The following is a 17,007-nucleotide window of genomic DNA, read 5'->3' on the forward strand; positions in this document are numbered from 1 at the left end:
AATGAAATACTGAATATAAAGCATTAAGCACGTTATTGAACACTTCAAACCATTTGATAAATGTTAGCTCTTATTAAAAGTAAAATGTTTTTGAGCATCCAAATGCATATAAATTTTCTGTACATCCCTATAATTTGGAGGATAAATTTACATTTTCCAGATATAATAAGATTCAGAGTGGTTTACATTTTATTTCTAACTGTATTTTTGTCCTATTGGGAAAAAAAAATTGCCGTGTGCATTCTTGGTTGAGAGTGGAGTGGTTCTTGATGAAATCTGTGAGTGATTTTCATTAATTTTGGGTGGGCCCTGCGTGTTTCATTGACCCCATCCTACAGACTCTTCTTTGCACCAGTTTTAGTATGATGCATACTTCACATTAAGTATTTCCAGGAGTAAATACATTAAGTATTTCCACTCATGTAACAAAGCAGGAATTGTGTACCACATCAAGAGGAGAAGGCTAAGACAACCTACATAATGGGAGGAAATATTTGGAAACCATGTATCAGATAAGGGTTTAATATCCAGAATTTATAAAGAACTTTTAAAAGTCAACAACAAAAAGACTAAAGAATTGAAAGTAGTGACTCAAAAAAAAAACACATGTAAAAATCATTGCACCATTATTCATAATAGCTAAAAGTAGAAACAATCCAAGTGCCCTTCAACATATGAATGGATAAACAAATTGTGGTATATAAGTACAATGGAGTGTTACTCAGCTATAAAGAAAAATGAAGTTCTGATCCATACTACCATAAGGATAAACCTTGAAAACATTATGTTAGGTGAAATAAGCCAGACACAAAAGGACAAATATTGTATAATCCCACCTGTATGAAATATCTGGAGTAGGTAAATCCATGGAGACAAAAGAAGATTGATGGTTGCCACAGAATGGTGGGAGAGGAAAGTGGGGGGTGGGGGGGAGGATCATAGTGTCCACTGAAAATTGGTGAATTGCATTTTATGTGAATTATTCCTCAATAAAGATTTTTAAAAATAGAAGGAAAAAAAAAGGCCATCTTTGGATGGGTGAGGTTTAAAAATGGCAACATCTAGAATTAATGTCAACCAAAATGTAGAAATATGTATTTGTTCTTCATTTAGAAATGGTGATAGGAGGAAAGTGGATGAAACTGAAGCTTGAGACTCTAACTTTGATGTGACAATTTCCTTATGATTACAAAACAAACAAAATAGCTGTATTAAGATATTTATTGCCAATACCTAAATGCTCTTTTGCTTCTCTCTTTTTCTTTCTTTCTCTAAGCCCCTTCTTTGTTCTGTGGGTTTTCTTTTGTAACTCCTCCAGACTACAGCTTTGTTCCCCCTTCTTCCACTCCTTTCTGGTCAGGTACTGTTTTACTGCTTTTATAAGTCTTTTCAACTTGCTTCTGTTTGCAAATAAAATATTTTGACTTCTATGTATGGCTTCTCATATAGATACATCTCCCCACAAACAGTCCCTAGAGGTTCATTACCACCATGTACTTTCTTCTTCTCTGTCATAAAGTCATTGTTTGTCATGACATTTCACTTCTGGTTTTGTGTGTGCTCGTGTTAATGTATTTTAGCTGTTTTGAGGAGAGACTGAAGAGGTATTAGAAGTATAAAGAAAGAGGGTTGAAGCACTCTCCAAAATCATTAGTTTTCTTCAGAATGAGAAATATTAGTTGAGAAAAGCTAGTGCTTATGCATATTCATTAAGTAAATAAATAGAACCAAAATCCCAACTTTGTCTCAGAATAGAAGAGTGAAATTCAGTAGATATTGCTTGGAAAGAATAATGGGTGCCCGTCAACTCTATAGCTCTTCAATTGGTGCACGGGCATTTTGGTCTTAATTTCTGTCATTAGCCACAGAGTTTAATGGCTACTTATATGACATTTAGAGGAGTACATTATGGCTAGGTAAAGTATGTTTTCTTATAGATTTTCAAAAATTAGTACATGGGTCCCAATGGAATCATGGAATTTAGAACTAGAAGGACTTTAGAAGTCATCTAGTTCAAAGCTTTCATTTTATAGATGAGGAAAATGTAGCCTAGAGGAGTTAAGAGACCTGTGCAAAGTCCACAGTTAAGTTGATGATTGGGTTTTTCCATCACAGGGGTGTTCTTATGTACACCAACTCTAAGAGTAGTGCCCCAGTAATGGGACAGTTTTCAGTAAGAAAACTACTAAAGTCATTTGTGTCCTGTACAGTCAAATAAAATGACTGATTTTTACGCCCTTTATAGTTCTGCAATCTGCAGCTTTGCCATTCATTTATCTTATGATCAACACCTGGGGGCTAAAAAAGTCCTGTCATTGCAAAGCCATGAAAAATAGCTGGAGAGCCCTGTCTCCAAGTGGGTGGGCTCCTCCAGGGTAACACGAGTCACAGCTGCTGCTGCCAGAGGCGGGGAGGGGGCACCAGGGGCTGTTGGAAATGCAGGTGTGTGGTGTTTCCCGTTTGTCTATTTTTCTTACACTTCACTTCCTCTACCAATCTCGGCTGAGTGATTCTCAGAATCACTGAACATGTAATTGAAAACACTTTATAACCCCAAAGAGCAACAGGTAGAGAAGTTAATACAAAATGTGTTAGGAAGCGCTAGAGACGAACAAAGACATACAGCTTGATCAGAGTTTTCCTTGCAGAACAGCAACAGGACAGGCCGGGGCAGGGAGTGAGTTAGTGCCTTTCCTACCTCCCCACCCGCTGCCACCACCAAATAGCTCTGAATATAGGAGGCAAACACCCTGACATCTTGTTTTTTATTAGCTACTTCAGTAAGGAGGGTTTTCTTTAAGGCAGCATCCGTTTGAGAGAAGGAAGATCTATGGATGGTGTTTATGTGTTCTTTCTGGAAAACCTGATTCAGGCTTCTTCACATAAATGAAATTACATATAAATCAATAACCGACTTTATCCCCAAAGAGTTATAACCAAAATGCCTGGGGGAGGGGGGAATGTTCCATTTAACTAGAAATGATGACATCGACTTGACAGGAGACTTTTTGAGGAAAAAAAGAAATTGTTTTGAATATTAGTTGAAGAAGTTACTTTGAGATTTACATTAGATAAAAATGTAAAGATTGGATCTTAGAGGTTCTAGTTATAGATTGATTACTGTGCCATCAATAGGAACTTTGTGCTAAAGTTCTTTCAGATTCTGTCTCCTTAGATAGTAAGTTAGATATTGACCTGCTTCTTACAAAAACCAGTCTCTATTCTGAAGTTCTTATGAAGAATGTGAAAACAGAACACTGGCTCTTTAAACTTTGTGAAATGAGCTTGACTATACCTGATTGAATTGAAACAGCAACTCTGCCGCTTTCAATCTCCCCTGTCATAATCACTAGTCTGTAATGGAATCACGGCTGTGCATTCTGATAGCATCAATGACATTCATCTGATTAGGTTCTATGGTTGTTAACCACCTACAAATTAACTCTGACTCCACCATTTCTTTACAGTGTTGAGCCCCAAAGTGCTGGGCATCGCCATTGCCCGGTATGACTTCTGTGCAAGGGACATGCGGGAATTGTCTTTGCTGAAAGGCGATGTGGTGAAGATTTACACAAAGATGAGTGCAAATGGCTGGTGGCGAGGAGAAGTCAATGGCAGGGTGAGTTGTCTCTGTCAGTGAAGCTGTGTGCCTGGATGAAGGGGGTAGGTGGTCAGGCACCCAGTGTGGTGCTGGTGAGAAGCCCCTGTAGTGCCTTTGCAGCTTCACCCTACAGCTTACAGCCCCTGGCTTCCAGACACTTGTGCTGTACCTTGCCGATAATAGGCACTCATTAAATATGTGTTGAATGGACACTGTAGCATAAATAAAGTTCCCCATGGACAAGTTGATGTCTTCCTATTGGGAAAGGGTGCAGTGTTACCAGAAGCATTTCAGTATTTTTAGTCCCTAAGCCTTGAGCATAAACTTTATGTCTAGTTAAAATATCTATAAGAGCTGGTGATCTAAATTGGAAAGAATGGGGCATAATACCTCTGTCTTTACATCCCTTTCTGTAGCAGAAATAGAAATCATTATGTAGTAGATCCCCGTCTTACAATTAATTTACATATTTATTTGTGTGCCAGCAGATTAGAACGCTGTTTAAGCTTGTTTTATTCTTGCATTTCTATCACTCACTCTATCGGGCTTCTAAGAATGGTTATACCAATCTTCTTCACCTACAACGGGCATAAAAATCCTGCTTAATTGGAGTGTTATGAAAACAAAATGCGCTGTTTGTAGAATGCTTTGAAGTGCCAGATGCAAAGTAATGTTGCTATGTTGGTTGCTTTTCTTTTGTAGGTGGGCTGGTTTCCATCCACGTATGTGGAAGAGGATGAATAAATTCCATTTCAGCTTTGCAGTCTGCACCAGGAATTTCAGAGAAGGGATAAACAGAAGTCTGCACAGCACTATGAATTAACTGAAGTGTTTAAAAAGCTGCATTTCTGGCTGTTCAACATCCCCCCTTTCCCCCTCCTAAGTCTTAATGCTGGGATTTCTAAAGATGCTGGTACTGACAGATTAATGGCTTGCCTACAGCCATGCAGGAAACAGCCTGCCAGTCTGTCGTTGTCAGGGACCAGGGCAAAGCCAAAAGCTGTTCTTCCCAGAGAGCCCTGATGCAAACGCATTGGTTCATGTTTCTCTTCCTGCATCCGGTCAGACACCAGGAATGTCAGCCATTAGTAAATGTTTACTGCATATTTACTTTCTTTCCACGTCCCATTCACCAGGATTTTCAATAGTAGAAAGAACCAGACTTAATTTTGCTTTTCCCAGCAAGAAGAAAATCAGAGCTTTGCCATTTGGGCAGCTTACTGGAAAGGCCCAGCATTAATTCTCTTAAACTGTCCAGCCAGGTGACTCATTGCCTGGCAAGCACTTTCACCCCCAGATGTTCCTCCTGGTAAAGTAAAAGAGGCAAATACTGAGGTTTGCTTCATAAGTGATGTATGCCACAGGGGTTTTGGTGATTCGTTTGATTTCCTGATTATATTTGCAAACTTTTTTTTAAAAAGAAAAAAGCACATAAAATAATCTTCATATTAAATCCTCAAAACTTTCATGATTTTGTAGGGTGATTTTGGAAATGTTATACTTCACTTACTGAAATAATCTTGGCCTGGTATATTATGGGTAGTTGCAAGTACCCTGAGTAAGGTGGCATTGTTTACAGAAAAGGGTCAAGGGCTCTCATTTGTAGTAAGTCATTTTATAGCAGCAATATCTGCTAACACATGCTCTTCTCTCCCTGCAAAGAAGACCTAAGCAGATTTGCTGATTTCCACATTTTCCTGGAGTATCTAAGGTCACATAAACAACTTTGTTGAAGATTGTTTAAAGAAAGCACAGTTATGTCAATTAAGCATTTCTGGGACAGAGAGGGTCACCAGGCTTTTCAGCTCTTGTTCGCTATGGGCTTCCAGCTTCTCTCTGAGTGTCTTCCCATCTGCACGCCCTCTCTGGGGGTGTATTAAATAGTGGAAAGATGCATTTCACAGTGCATTTATTTTACCAAACCTTCACTGTTTTATGTGAGGAATCTGAATAGGTTCTTCCTGGGATGCCCAGAGTCCCCAGTCAGGGCAGTCAAGTAAAGACATTAACTTGGCCCTTTGCTGATTAAATATTTTCTCCAAAGCGAAAGTCATGTTCTGACAAGATTCAGAGAGTGTTTCTTGTGTAAAAAAAAAAAAAAAAAAAAAAAATTGGAAGCATTAGTGTAATAGACCAGGCTAAGAACATTCAGTTCCAACATTTTGGATCATTTCTGAAGTGAGGTGTATGTGGCCTGCCTGCTCCCCAACCCACTTTGATGTCAGAACTTGATGTTGCGTGGACACATCCCATGACAGACACCTTCGCGGGCTAGGACTTCTCATCTAGGATAAATTCAGGATGTTTACCTCAGAATTATGTAAACTGTGATTGTGTTTTAGAAAAACGATTATTTGCTAAAACCAGTTAAGTTTTTGTATATGTGTAAATGATCACTAGAATGTGTTTTTATAAAATGTTCTGTACAGTGAAGTTCTACTCTGGAGGCGTGCTCTTAGAGTGCATTCTTTCTTATAAAGTTTTATCTGCGACTCTATCTAGGGAATGTTCTGTCTGTTACTGTCAGCAAATGTTGTTGGAGAAAACAGCTTCACACAAATTGAAACACTCCTGTGTACAGTATTGTAGCTTGAGTTGTTTATTTAGCAAATAGACTCCCACCCTTAAAAATGGTGTTTGGTCTTCCTGCTGCATTTCATGGACCTGGGGATTTCCTAGCAGAGGATATTAGAGCCCCTTTTCCTGACATTACCAATTACATCTCTTTGTCTATGTTTAATACTTTGTATTGAAAACTTTAAATGCTGCAAATTTATGTAGATTTCTAATACCAAAGACAGAAGTAAATGTTTTTCCATATACTTTGTCTTGCCTGTATGCAGCCCTTGTGTAATATGGTGAATTATAGTGGTATTTCACTTTGTAATATTTTGTAAATATGTCAGTAAAATAGTGATGACTTGCATTAAATTTATTTCTAGAGAGTTGGAGAATCTTTCTATTGAATGATTGCATAACTCACATATACTGAACTCATAATAAACATGGGAGCAGGAGTCTCGATTTTGATCAGGTTTAGCTTAGACCTACTGCATAAGTTATGAGCAGAGAACTATAGAGTACGTAGCTGCAAATAACAGGTATTGACATGCCTACTATGTGTCAGGGTAGCACAAACGGTTAAGCATTTGACTACTAACCTAAAGGTTGATGGTTCGAACCCACTCAGAGGCATGTCAGAAAAAAGGCCTGGCAGTCTGCTTCCAAAAGGTCATAGCCTTAAAAACCCCATGGAATATAGTTCTACTCTGCAACACATGGGGTCACCAGGAGTTGGAAGCAACTCAACAGCACCTCGTTTTTTGGTTTGGTACTGCATGTCACCCACTGTTCCAAATGCTTTATGTGCATAAACTTCCAAGAACCCCAGGAGGTAGAGCCCCATGTTACCTCCATTTTTCAGACAAAATGGAGGCCCAGAGAGGTTGTAACTGCCCAAGGTCACACAGCTAGTGTCAGAGCTGGGGTTCAGACCCAGGCAGTCTGGCTTCAGAGCCCACATCCTTAACCACTCCCCTATACTGCCACATTGTATGCACTACAGCATCTTAGGTGAGAGAGATTAGTTATGTTTCTAAGATTGTATAGCCAAGAAGAAACCCAAACCAAAAAAACCCAAACCCATTGCCATCGAGTCGATTCCGACTCACAGTGACCCTATAGGACAGAGTAGAACTGCTCCGTATGGTTTCCAAGGAGAACCTGGTGGATTCAAACTGCCAATCTTTTGATTAGCAGCCATAGTCTTAACCACTACACCACCAGGGTTTCCGAGAAGAAACCATTTGGTACTACATAGTGGTTTAAACAATTGAAGATTAACCCAGAATTTGGAAACATTCCCCTAACTCTGCCCCCTGAAAGAAAACCCCTGAACAGATAATTGCCTAGAGTGATTGCTGTCAGAGATTGAACTTTTTTTCTATTTTGATTCAACTCTTGCCGTAGAATATAAGTAAATGCAGAACCAGGGAGACTCAGAGGCAAGTTCTCCTTGTGCCGAGCAGGTGCGCACGTTGTCCACGGTGGTGGAGGGTCTCGGAGAGATGATGGAAGCACATTCCTTCTAAGGACCAGGAAGGGCCAGGGTTCCACAGTGGTAGTCGCTGCTAGACATCACCATCACATCTGTGCTCAGAAATATAAAATCCCCCCATTTCACTACAGTCTGGTATATTCTACAGCCCTCACGTCCTTTATTTCAGAAGCTGATTCCATTGGTGTGTTTATTTTATCATTTCTACATATTAAAATTCATGTGACTTTTAGATCTTGTATCACGTCATCACCATCCTAATGACCACCACTGATCATGTTTTGTGACAGTTCAGAGACTGCCTGTTTATTGGTTAACATGGGCATATATCCTTTAAAACATTTCAACTATTTTGTCTTCTATCAAATAATTGAAGTAAAATGTGTCAGTCGCCCGTCTTTAGGAGCCATGCTTTGATTTAATTCATTTGACAGCTGTATAGAAGAGGAGCCTTGGTGACACAACAGTTAAGTGCTTGACTGCTGTCCAAAAGGTTGGTGGTTGGAACCCACCCAACAGCTCCATGGGAGAAGGATGTGGCAATCAGCTCCCTTAAAGATTACAGCCTAGAAATCCCTATGGGGCAGTTCTACTCTGTCATATGGGATTGTTAGGAGTCAGAATCAGCTCAACAGCACCTAACAACTACAGTAGAAGAGTCATAAAAGCATGCCTGCCTGGGTTTATATCCCAGCCCCGCCATGCAGGGTCTCAGCCTATCGATACAATAACAGCACCTGCCTCATAGGATGGTTGTGAGATTGAACTGAAATCATGCATATAAAATGGAACCGTGCTGGCTTATCCTGAGCCATTTTTGTTGTCACTGGATGGATTTATTAACACGTGGGTAGTTGCCATCTTCAACCTTGAATGCCTTAGATAATTCAGATTCATTTATTGGATTATAACCAGTTGCTGCCAAGTGGATTCTGACTCATAGTGACCCTATAGGACAGAGTAGAACTGCCCCATAGGGTTTCCTAGGCTGTAATCTTTATGAGAGCCGATCACTAGGTCTTTTCTTCCGTGGAGACGCTGGTGGGTTCAAACGGCTGATCTTTCAGTTAGCAGCTACGTGCTTAACCACTGCACCACCAGGGTTGCTTATTTATTGGATTAAGGAGTAAAATTCTGCATATTCTAAATTAGATAGCCTCTCTAGGAAGTAAATCAAATCATCTGTTGTCATAGGAAGAGTGGGAGTTTTAGCATTAGTCAGACCTGGGTTCAAACCCCAGCTCTGCCGTTAACTTTCCTGAACATCAGTTTCCTCTTCTGGAATAAAGGGCTACTCCCTGGTAGCACAATAGTTAAACATTTGGAGCTAACCAAAAGGTAGGCAGTTCAAATCCACCAGCAGCTCCTTAGAAATCCTATAAGGAAGTTCTACTTTGTCCTGTGGGGTCACTATGAGTTGGAATCGACTCGACAGCAATGGTTTTTTATTTTTTTTTTTAGGTATCTGACAAAGCTGTTGTGAAGAATAAAATAAGGTATCATATGAAAAAGATCTCCAAGGCACAGCCTGGGACATAGTGAGTACTCAAGAAATGTCGGTCTCCTTCCCTTTATGAATAGTAAAATACCAAAGTACCAAATTACATACTTGCAGCCTTTATTTTGAATACCATTGATAGCCCAGGCTTTCTTCGTTACACATAGTTTAATTTTCAGCATTAAAATTATAGATGGAGTAAAAGGTGTATGTTCAGGAAGATTAATATGCAAACCCACAAACAATCTCAGAAGTTGAATTTAACAGCTTCACATTATTTTAACTAGGAAAATAGAATTTTCACCCAGCTCATAATCATTTAGACTTAGTTCATTAGTCACTTCATTTTTCACCGAAACTAGTTTTCTGGGATTAGTTGGACTCTGATTAGAAATGTTATACACCCACGTCCTGCAGATTTTAGAAGGCACCTTATTGTAAGTAAGAGACAATGCAGAAAAGTAGGTTTAAAAAGGAATTTTCTCTCTAGTTAGGTGCCATCAGCGAGGCCATATTGGGGGAAACAATGACAGAAAACCAAAAAACTTCATTTGAAGCACTCTAGACCCTGCCTCTGCCCCTGGAATAGCAGACCAAAGCCCAAACCCACTGCCATCGAGTCAATTCTGACTCATGGTGACCCTACAGGACAGAGTAGAACTGCCCCATAGGGTTTCTGAGGCTATAAATCTTTATGGGAGCAGACTGCCACATCTTTCTCTCATGGATCAGCTGGAGAGTGCGAACTGCAGACCTTTTGGTTAGCAGCCAAGTACTTTCAACACTGTGCCAACTGGGCTCATTGGAATAGGAGAAACATCCAGAATTTCTAGGCACAGTGTATTAATGCAGTGTGACTCCACACTGTGACCAGGTACATAGCTGGGTGGTAAGTGGCCTCACTGCAGAATCTGCCTTCGTGCCCTGTCCTCAAATGGATGTATAGGTCTTTGTGTTGATGGTCCTGGGTGAGGGGAAGGAGAACTCCGGAATGGCCCATGTGTCCAATCTATTGTCAGCTGATAGAGCCTCAACCCCTCTCACCAGCCCAGTGACCTGGGGCAAGCCATACTTTGCCTGTCCATGTCTTCATCCTGCAAATTAAGGGGTTGTACTGGTTGACCTCACTTGTGGAAGCTAACTCTACATTCTCTAGCTAAACAGCTAATTGTGCTTTGACCTTTAAAAGTTGGGCACTCTGTGTGGATGTCTATGACTGAACCTTAAAAGCTGCAGCTATTCAGGGTAGCACTGGTAGAGTTGATCAGTTCTTGGCTGATGTCCTGATGTAGCCTCTAGCTCTGAATTAATTGCCTGGGAATTTGTGCTTCTGGACATCTCCCAGCATCTCCCAGCCACAGCAGCAGTGCGTTTCAGCTGTACTACACCCTGTCCACAGATGGTGGAAATTCAAATCATCTACATCTAGTATGTATTTTCCTTCCACCACTGGTAATAAAAAAGTAAAAATAAAAAGCCTTTCATTTGCAATCTGTTTTACAGTTCTCAAAATCCTTTCACATATCTCATTTTATGGGATTTGGAGCAGCACAATCCAGAGAGGCAGGTGGTGGTGTTAGCTGCCCTCAAGTTGGCCTCCAACTCATGACCACCCCGTGCACAATGGAATGAAATGCGCTGCCCTGTCCTGTGCCATCTCGATGATAGGTTCAGGATCAGACCATTGTGATCAATAAGGTTTTCACTGGCTGAATTTTGGAAGCAGATCACCCAGCCTTTCTTCCTAGTCCACTTAGTCTGGAAGCTCAGCATCATAGCAACACTCAAGCCTCCACTGGCAGGTGGTGGCTGCACTTGAGGTGTATTGACTGGAAATTGAACCTGGGTCTCCCACATGGAAGGTTAGAATTCTACCACTGAACTGGCCTCTTGAGAGGCAGTTACCAAAAATCCAAACTGTTTGCTGTCAAGGTAGGGCCACCTTATTCTCTTTCCATTTTAGAGATGAGAAAACTGAGACTCTGTAAGATGGTCCAGTTTGCCCAGGGTCACACAGGTTGGAAATACTGGCAAAGTAAGGACTCAAACCCACATCAAATGAATGTTCTTTACATTTATCTGTGATATAGCAGTGCCACAGGAGCTTCTGATTTTCCAGAATTACCTCTGTAATTCCCAAGGCCTTTCTTCTGAAAATCGTTCCAGGGAGCTACTGCCAACACTGTGGGCAGCTGCTGGGGTCCTGGGTCAGGTGGGAATGTGGCTGGGTCAAAATTCTCGCACAACTTGCTATCAGTGTGTATTGATGAGTCTGAAATGCATCAGTGGGTCAATAAACTGAGTAATGACATGAGAGTCTTATCAATGAGTGAGTGTGGGGTTTTCTAGTGATCTGAATTGCCTCTCCTCAGAAAAAGGAATAGGAAGAAAGGAAGGAAACTTAAGTAGGTATGGGAAGAAAGAAGGTATAAAAAATGGAAGTAGCTGTTGAAAATATAAAACTATTAAATCCACAAATATATTGCAAATTATTCATTCATTCATTCAATAAATTTGTATTGACTTCTTCTTTGTACTTCAGTGTTCTAGGCTTTGAGAATACAACAATGAACCTGACACAATTCTTACACTTGAGGAGCTTACATGCTTGCATATGGCTTCACACAATAATCAAATAGATGCATAATGTCAGGTAGTGATAAGTGCAGCTGAGGGGAAAAGAGCAAAATAAGATGAGAATAAGGTGAAGAGAATGACATTTTACAGAGGCTGGCTGCTAACCAAAAGGTCAACAGTTTGAAGCCACCAGCCACTCCTTGGAAATCCTATGGGGCAGTTCTACTCTGGCAATGGGTTTGGTTTTTTGTATGGTGAGGGAAAACTTTATGAGGAAATGATTTTTGAGCAGAAGCCTAATTTAAGTGAGAAGAGAACTATATGAAAATTTGAGTGTTTGGTGTTTGAGAAACAGCAAGGGGGCCAGTGCTGTTGAAGAGAAAGAGGAGAGAGGAATAAGATACAATGTCAGAACTTTCTAGGGGCCAGATCGGTAGGTCTCATAGGCCTGGTACTGAGAGTGATGAGAGACAGCCACTGGAGGGTTTTCAGCAGTGGAGTGACATGATCTCCTTTGAATTCCAGAAAGTGCACCCTGGATGCTGTGGACTGAAGTAGAGCTAGACCTCTAAATCAACACTGTGTTGGCCACGCTTCCAATATAGCTCGCTTCCTTATGTTCTCAGATGAGTAGCGAGCTTCCCAAAAACGTACAAAAGCTTGAGCAGAAATTGGGAGGAACAGGATGCACCATGGGCAGAGGAAAGTGTGCCCAAGAGAGGCCTCACCTATAGACATACGAGTCTAGGGTCTGTCCTGCTCAACCTCAAGGGGTGGACGTGAAGGCCAAGCTTTGGTAGCAATAAAAGTAGTTGTCAATAGAAACAATACCACTTCCACTCCCGTATTTGTTAGCTTCTCTGGCTATCAGCCCCAAGTGAATTACCCTTCTTTTCTCACCCTATGCGTCGGGGTCACACATCTTCTCTCCCAGGAGAGGAAAGCTCCTAGGTGCTTTTGTGCGAGTGAGCTCATTAGGAGGAAGCAACCTATTTAAATGAATTAATGAAATGCTCCTGAATTCTGGGCAAATTAGACCGCATGATATGAAAGAAGGGAGGAAAAGTGTGTGGTGCGTTTGTAGAGAGGTGGGAAATGCCCTCAGCATTCGTTAGCTTAATGATGAGATATTGTTGCCTGGGTGGTTTTGAAGCAGAAAATTTACATTAATAATGTGTGATGCAATGAGTCTACATTAGTGTAAAAAAAATTGTTTTCTTTGTCTTTATTCAGCCTGTCTGGACTACTTGTATTAGCCAATTTATTTTGCATTTTCCTTAAAATACTGGACATAATCCCCCACCATCTTTTTATTTTTAGACCCTGCCTCAAAGATGACATTGAGTAGATGCTCAGGAGGGGGAGTAAAAGGAAGGAGGTGGGGGCATATACCCTAGATGAACAGCTCTGGAAAGATGTATCCGCTGCTGCCGCAACGGTTTCTAGATGAAAATTGGATATTATGCCCTATTGGGACTTCTCAGCAGAACCCAAAATACTAAAATCCAGCAAAAAGACAAATTTGAACTTTTTGTAGTCACATAAGTTATTTTTAAAACAATTAGCAGTTTCAAAGTTCTTAACTTGTTAAAACTTCATATATCTTTTCAAAGGCAATTCTGCAAATAAAACTAATGGGGAGGTGGAAGGAGCACAGGAATGAGAATAAGGCAAACCAGGTTCTCATCTTGGCTCGTCTACTAATAAGACAAGAAGCCCTGGGTGTACCCCTCAGCTTCTCTGAAGCTCAGTTTCCTCAGTTTCTAAGGTTCATAAGTAAAATGAAGGAATCAAATCTGATGATTTCTATGCCTTCTTCCAGTCCTATGTTTAATCATTGTGCCTCAAGACATTCAATAAATATTTGACCACAACACAAACCCCATGGAATTAAATTAGTAAATGGGACAGAGAACTGAGGCTCAAACAAAATTGGAGTGGACAACTTTGAAGGGCCAAAGACTTGAGTTGGTCTCTTCTTAGCAGCTCCACTCCCTCCATCCTACTCCAAGTCCTCATCTCGCCTAGGCAATTACAAGAGCCCCTAACTGGCATCTCCACTCCCATCCTTGTCCCCTCCAATGATTTAATCTGTTGATTAGCTCATTGTACTTCCTTTTCCAAAACTCTTCAATAGCTCTCATTTGTTCAGCCTATTTCTTGAGTGCCTCCTGGTGCTGGAGATATGATGTGAAGAAAACGGACAACTCTCTGCCCTTCTAGAGCTTCTTTTCTATTGGCAGGAGCAGAGAGACAGACAAAAACATAACATGCTATCAGAAAGTGATAAATGCAATGAAGAGGAGCCAAGCTGAGTAAGGAGATCCTAACAATAAAAGAAAAGTGCTACTTTCAGTGTGGTGGCCAGGGAAGACCTCCCTAGAGCATGTATAAACAAGAATCATATTTGAAGAAGCAAGGAACAGAGCTATGAGAAAAACTATCCGCATTAAGAATTTCAGGAAGAGGGAAGAGGCAGTGCAAATCCTGGTGTGGGATGTGCTTGATTGATACTTTCAAGCAACAGGATGTGAGTCTGTGTGTCTAGAGCAGAGTCGGGCAAGGGAAAGCTTGGCAGAAGCTGAGTTAGAGAGCTAATCTTGGATCAGCTCATCTAGAGCCTCGTAGGCCATGTTTGTTTGCTTTTTTTTTAAAGTCATTAGAAAGTTTTGGGCAGGGAAGTGACTTGATCAGATTTATTTTTTTAAAGATCATTGTGGCTTCTAGATGGCAGTTTGACTAAAGGGAGACAAAAGTGGAAGCAGAGAGATCATAAAAGCACTATTGTGTAGCCCAGGTAAGAAGTGATGGTGGCTCATACTATGGTGGTGTGGGATTTCGGATGTAATTTCAAGTCACTGCTGGCTTATGTCTTGAATGTAGAGTGACAAAAGAAAGAATAGTTAAGGATGGAGACAGACAATCATGTTCTAGAAGCCAACTGAAGACAGTGTTTCAAGAAGGCAGTGTTGATCTGCTGATTAAATGATGCTGAGAGATCAAGTGAGATAAGGACTGTGAATTGGCCACTGGATATGGCAATTTGGTGTCTGATGGTAACCTGGACATCATACGTTTTAGTGGAGTGGTGGGAATGGAAATCTACTTGGAGTGGGTTCAAGATAAAATGACAGATAAGAAAGATTGCAGAAAGTGGATACAACTCTTTTAAGGCATTCACGATGGGCCACTTGCTTTTCCATCTCTCTGAAACGTGTCCCCATGCTCTTCATTTTTCAGGTCTCAGCTTAAATGTCGTCCCTCAGTGAGGTATTTTCTGACCACCCAACCTAAGGTGTTCCTCCTCTGTTGTTTTCTCTCATGGGACTCTCTTGTTTTCCTTCAGAGCACTTTTCATGTTTATAACTAGGGATTCAAGTATTTGAAAGTTATTTATAGTCTCTTTTACTATTCTTTAAGTTCCATTAAGGCTGTTTGTAAGCTCTGCAAACTCAATGCTTAGAGTGTTGCCTGGCACAGTATAGTTTTGGTTTGAATGAATAAATGGTTAACCAGTCTTCTTTCTCTGGTACAGTGCTGGTTTATACAGTATCAACTTGGTTAAGCTGGAACTACATTTCTCAAAACCCCATTCCCTATATCTTTTCTGTGGAGACTTGGCAAAAAAGGAACTTGCACAAGATTTGGAAAGTAGAAGTAAAACATTAATCATTACTCTTAGAAGGTCTTGCAATCAAATATGTGATGAAGGACAGACAAAAAGATGTGCAGTGGATTCCAGCTTGTCATTGCTCTTTTACATTTTGTGTCCAGCTTTTCTTCCTGACTATTAGACCCAGGTCCAAAGCCAGATGTTTCACTGTAGCTCCACAGAGGTGGAGCTATACCAAGGCCACAGCTTCCTATAGACCTATCCAGGGGCTTCCCCTTTGCAGTCCTAGTATAACTTGTTAGATTTCCCTGGAAGCCTGAACTTGCCCACCCAGTACCAGTGCTTTAACAGGGCTAGTGAGTAACTCTCTCTCCCTTCTGGACCTCACTTCTCTAGCATTTCTCATAACTGTGTCGTGTCTAATTTCTATAATAAATCTCTTATCCCATAACAGTCATGGTGGCTCTAGCTTCCCAACTAAGCCTTGATCAATTCAGTTAATGATATTATTTTCTGTGGGCTCAGCTACATAGAATTCCACTCTCCAGGGCTGACCTGACCGTAGCCTCTGCTGAGTGCCCAATCTACCAACAGCAGGGACCAACCCTGAGTGGTGAATATGGAACCATCCCCCAGGGATACCAACCAGCCATCTGATTATTTTGGACCACTTCCATCACAGAAAGGTAGGGCTGTGTTCTTGCTGGAATTAACACTTTTTCTAGATATGAATTTGCCTTCTTTGTCCACAATACTTCTACCTGCATCTGTGGATTTACGGAGTGTCTCATTCTACAGAGCATTGCTTCTGACCCAAGAATTCATTTTGCTGCAAATTAGGTGCAACAATGATCTAATGTTCATGGAATTCATTGCTATTACCATATTTCCCATCATGGTAGAGTAGCTGGCCTGATAGAACTGAAAGCCAGTTATGAAGCCAGCCGACAATACTTTGCAAAGCTGGGGTAATGGCATCTGGTATGTAGTATATATTCTGAATCCATGACCAGTATATGTTGTTATTTTTCCCATAGCCAAACTTCACGGATCTGGGAATCAAGAGGTGGATACGGAAGTGTCTCCTCTCACAATTACCCTTAGAAGCTCCCTAGTGAATGTTTTGCTTCCCATACCTGTAGTTTTGGGCTCTACTGGTTTAGAATCCTTAGTTCCCAAGGGAGTAATGTTTCTACCAGGAGACACAACCAGCTTTTGTTAAATCGGAAGTTGATGCTGCCACCTGGCCACTTCGGGTTCTTCAAGCCACTGAACCATCAGGCAAAAAAAGGAGGCTACTGTACTGGATAATTGATCCTGACTATCAAGGGGAAATTGGGTTGCTACTACACAGTGGGTCAGGGAAGAGTACATCTGGAATTTGGAAGGCCTTTGGAGGTGCCTCTTAGTACTCCCATATACTTTAATAAAAATGAATGGAAAGCTAAAACAACCAAAACAGTTAAATCTACTAATGTTCAAACCTTTCAAACATGAAAGTTTGGGGACCACCTCCCAACCCAGCAAGGAGCTATGGCCAGTTGAGGTGCTTGCTGAGAGCAAAAGGAATATGGAATAGACAGTAGAAGAAGGAAGTTATAAATATTATTTATGACCACATTTGCAGTTGCAATGTAGTAGTGATGAGGAATGTAGTAGTG

At 40.9% G+C, this 17,007-nt stretch overlaps 1 protein-coding gene across 5 annotated transcripts in view; it reads left to right on the forward strand.

Moving 5' to 3' along the window:
* VAV3 (vav guanine nucleotide exchange factor 3) overlaps positions 1–6,536 on the forward strand; it is a 444,185-nt gene extending 437,649 nt beyond the window's left edge. For 4 of the 5 annotated variants that reach the window (XM_023742207.1, XM_023742206.1, XM_023742205.1 and 1 more), the window contains 2 exons: positions 3,468–3,619; positions 4,304–5,713. In XM_023742207.1, the coding sequence (XP_023597975.1) occupies positions 3,468–3,619; positions 4,304–4,345 (194 nt within the window). In that variant the 3' untranslated portion in view covers positions 4,346–5,713. Of the gene's footprint in view, positions 1–3,467; positions 3,620–4,303 lie in introns of all 5 variants that reach the window. The other variant, XM_004388054.2, reaches the window with a different exon arrangement.
* Positions 6,537–17,007: the final 10,471 nt, after the last annotated feature.

The sequence above is a fragment of the Trichechus manatus genome, unplaced genomic scaffold, assembly GCF_000243295.1.
Source record: "Trichechus manatus latirostris isolate Lorelei unplaced genomic scaffold, TriManLat1.0 scaffold00204, whole genome shotgun sequence".
Lineage (NCBI taxonomy): Eukaryota > Metazoa > Chordata > Mammalia > Sirenia > Trichechidae > Trichechus > Trichechus manatus.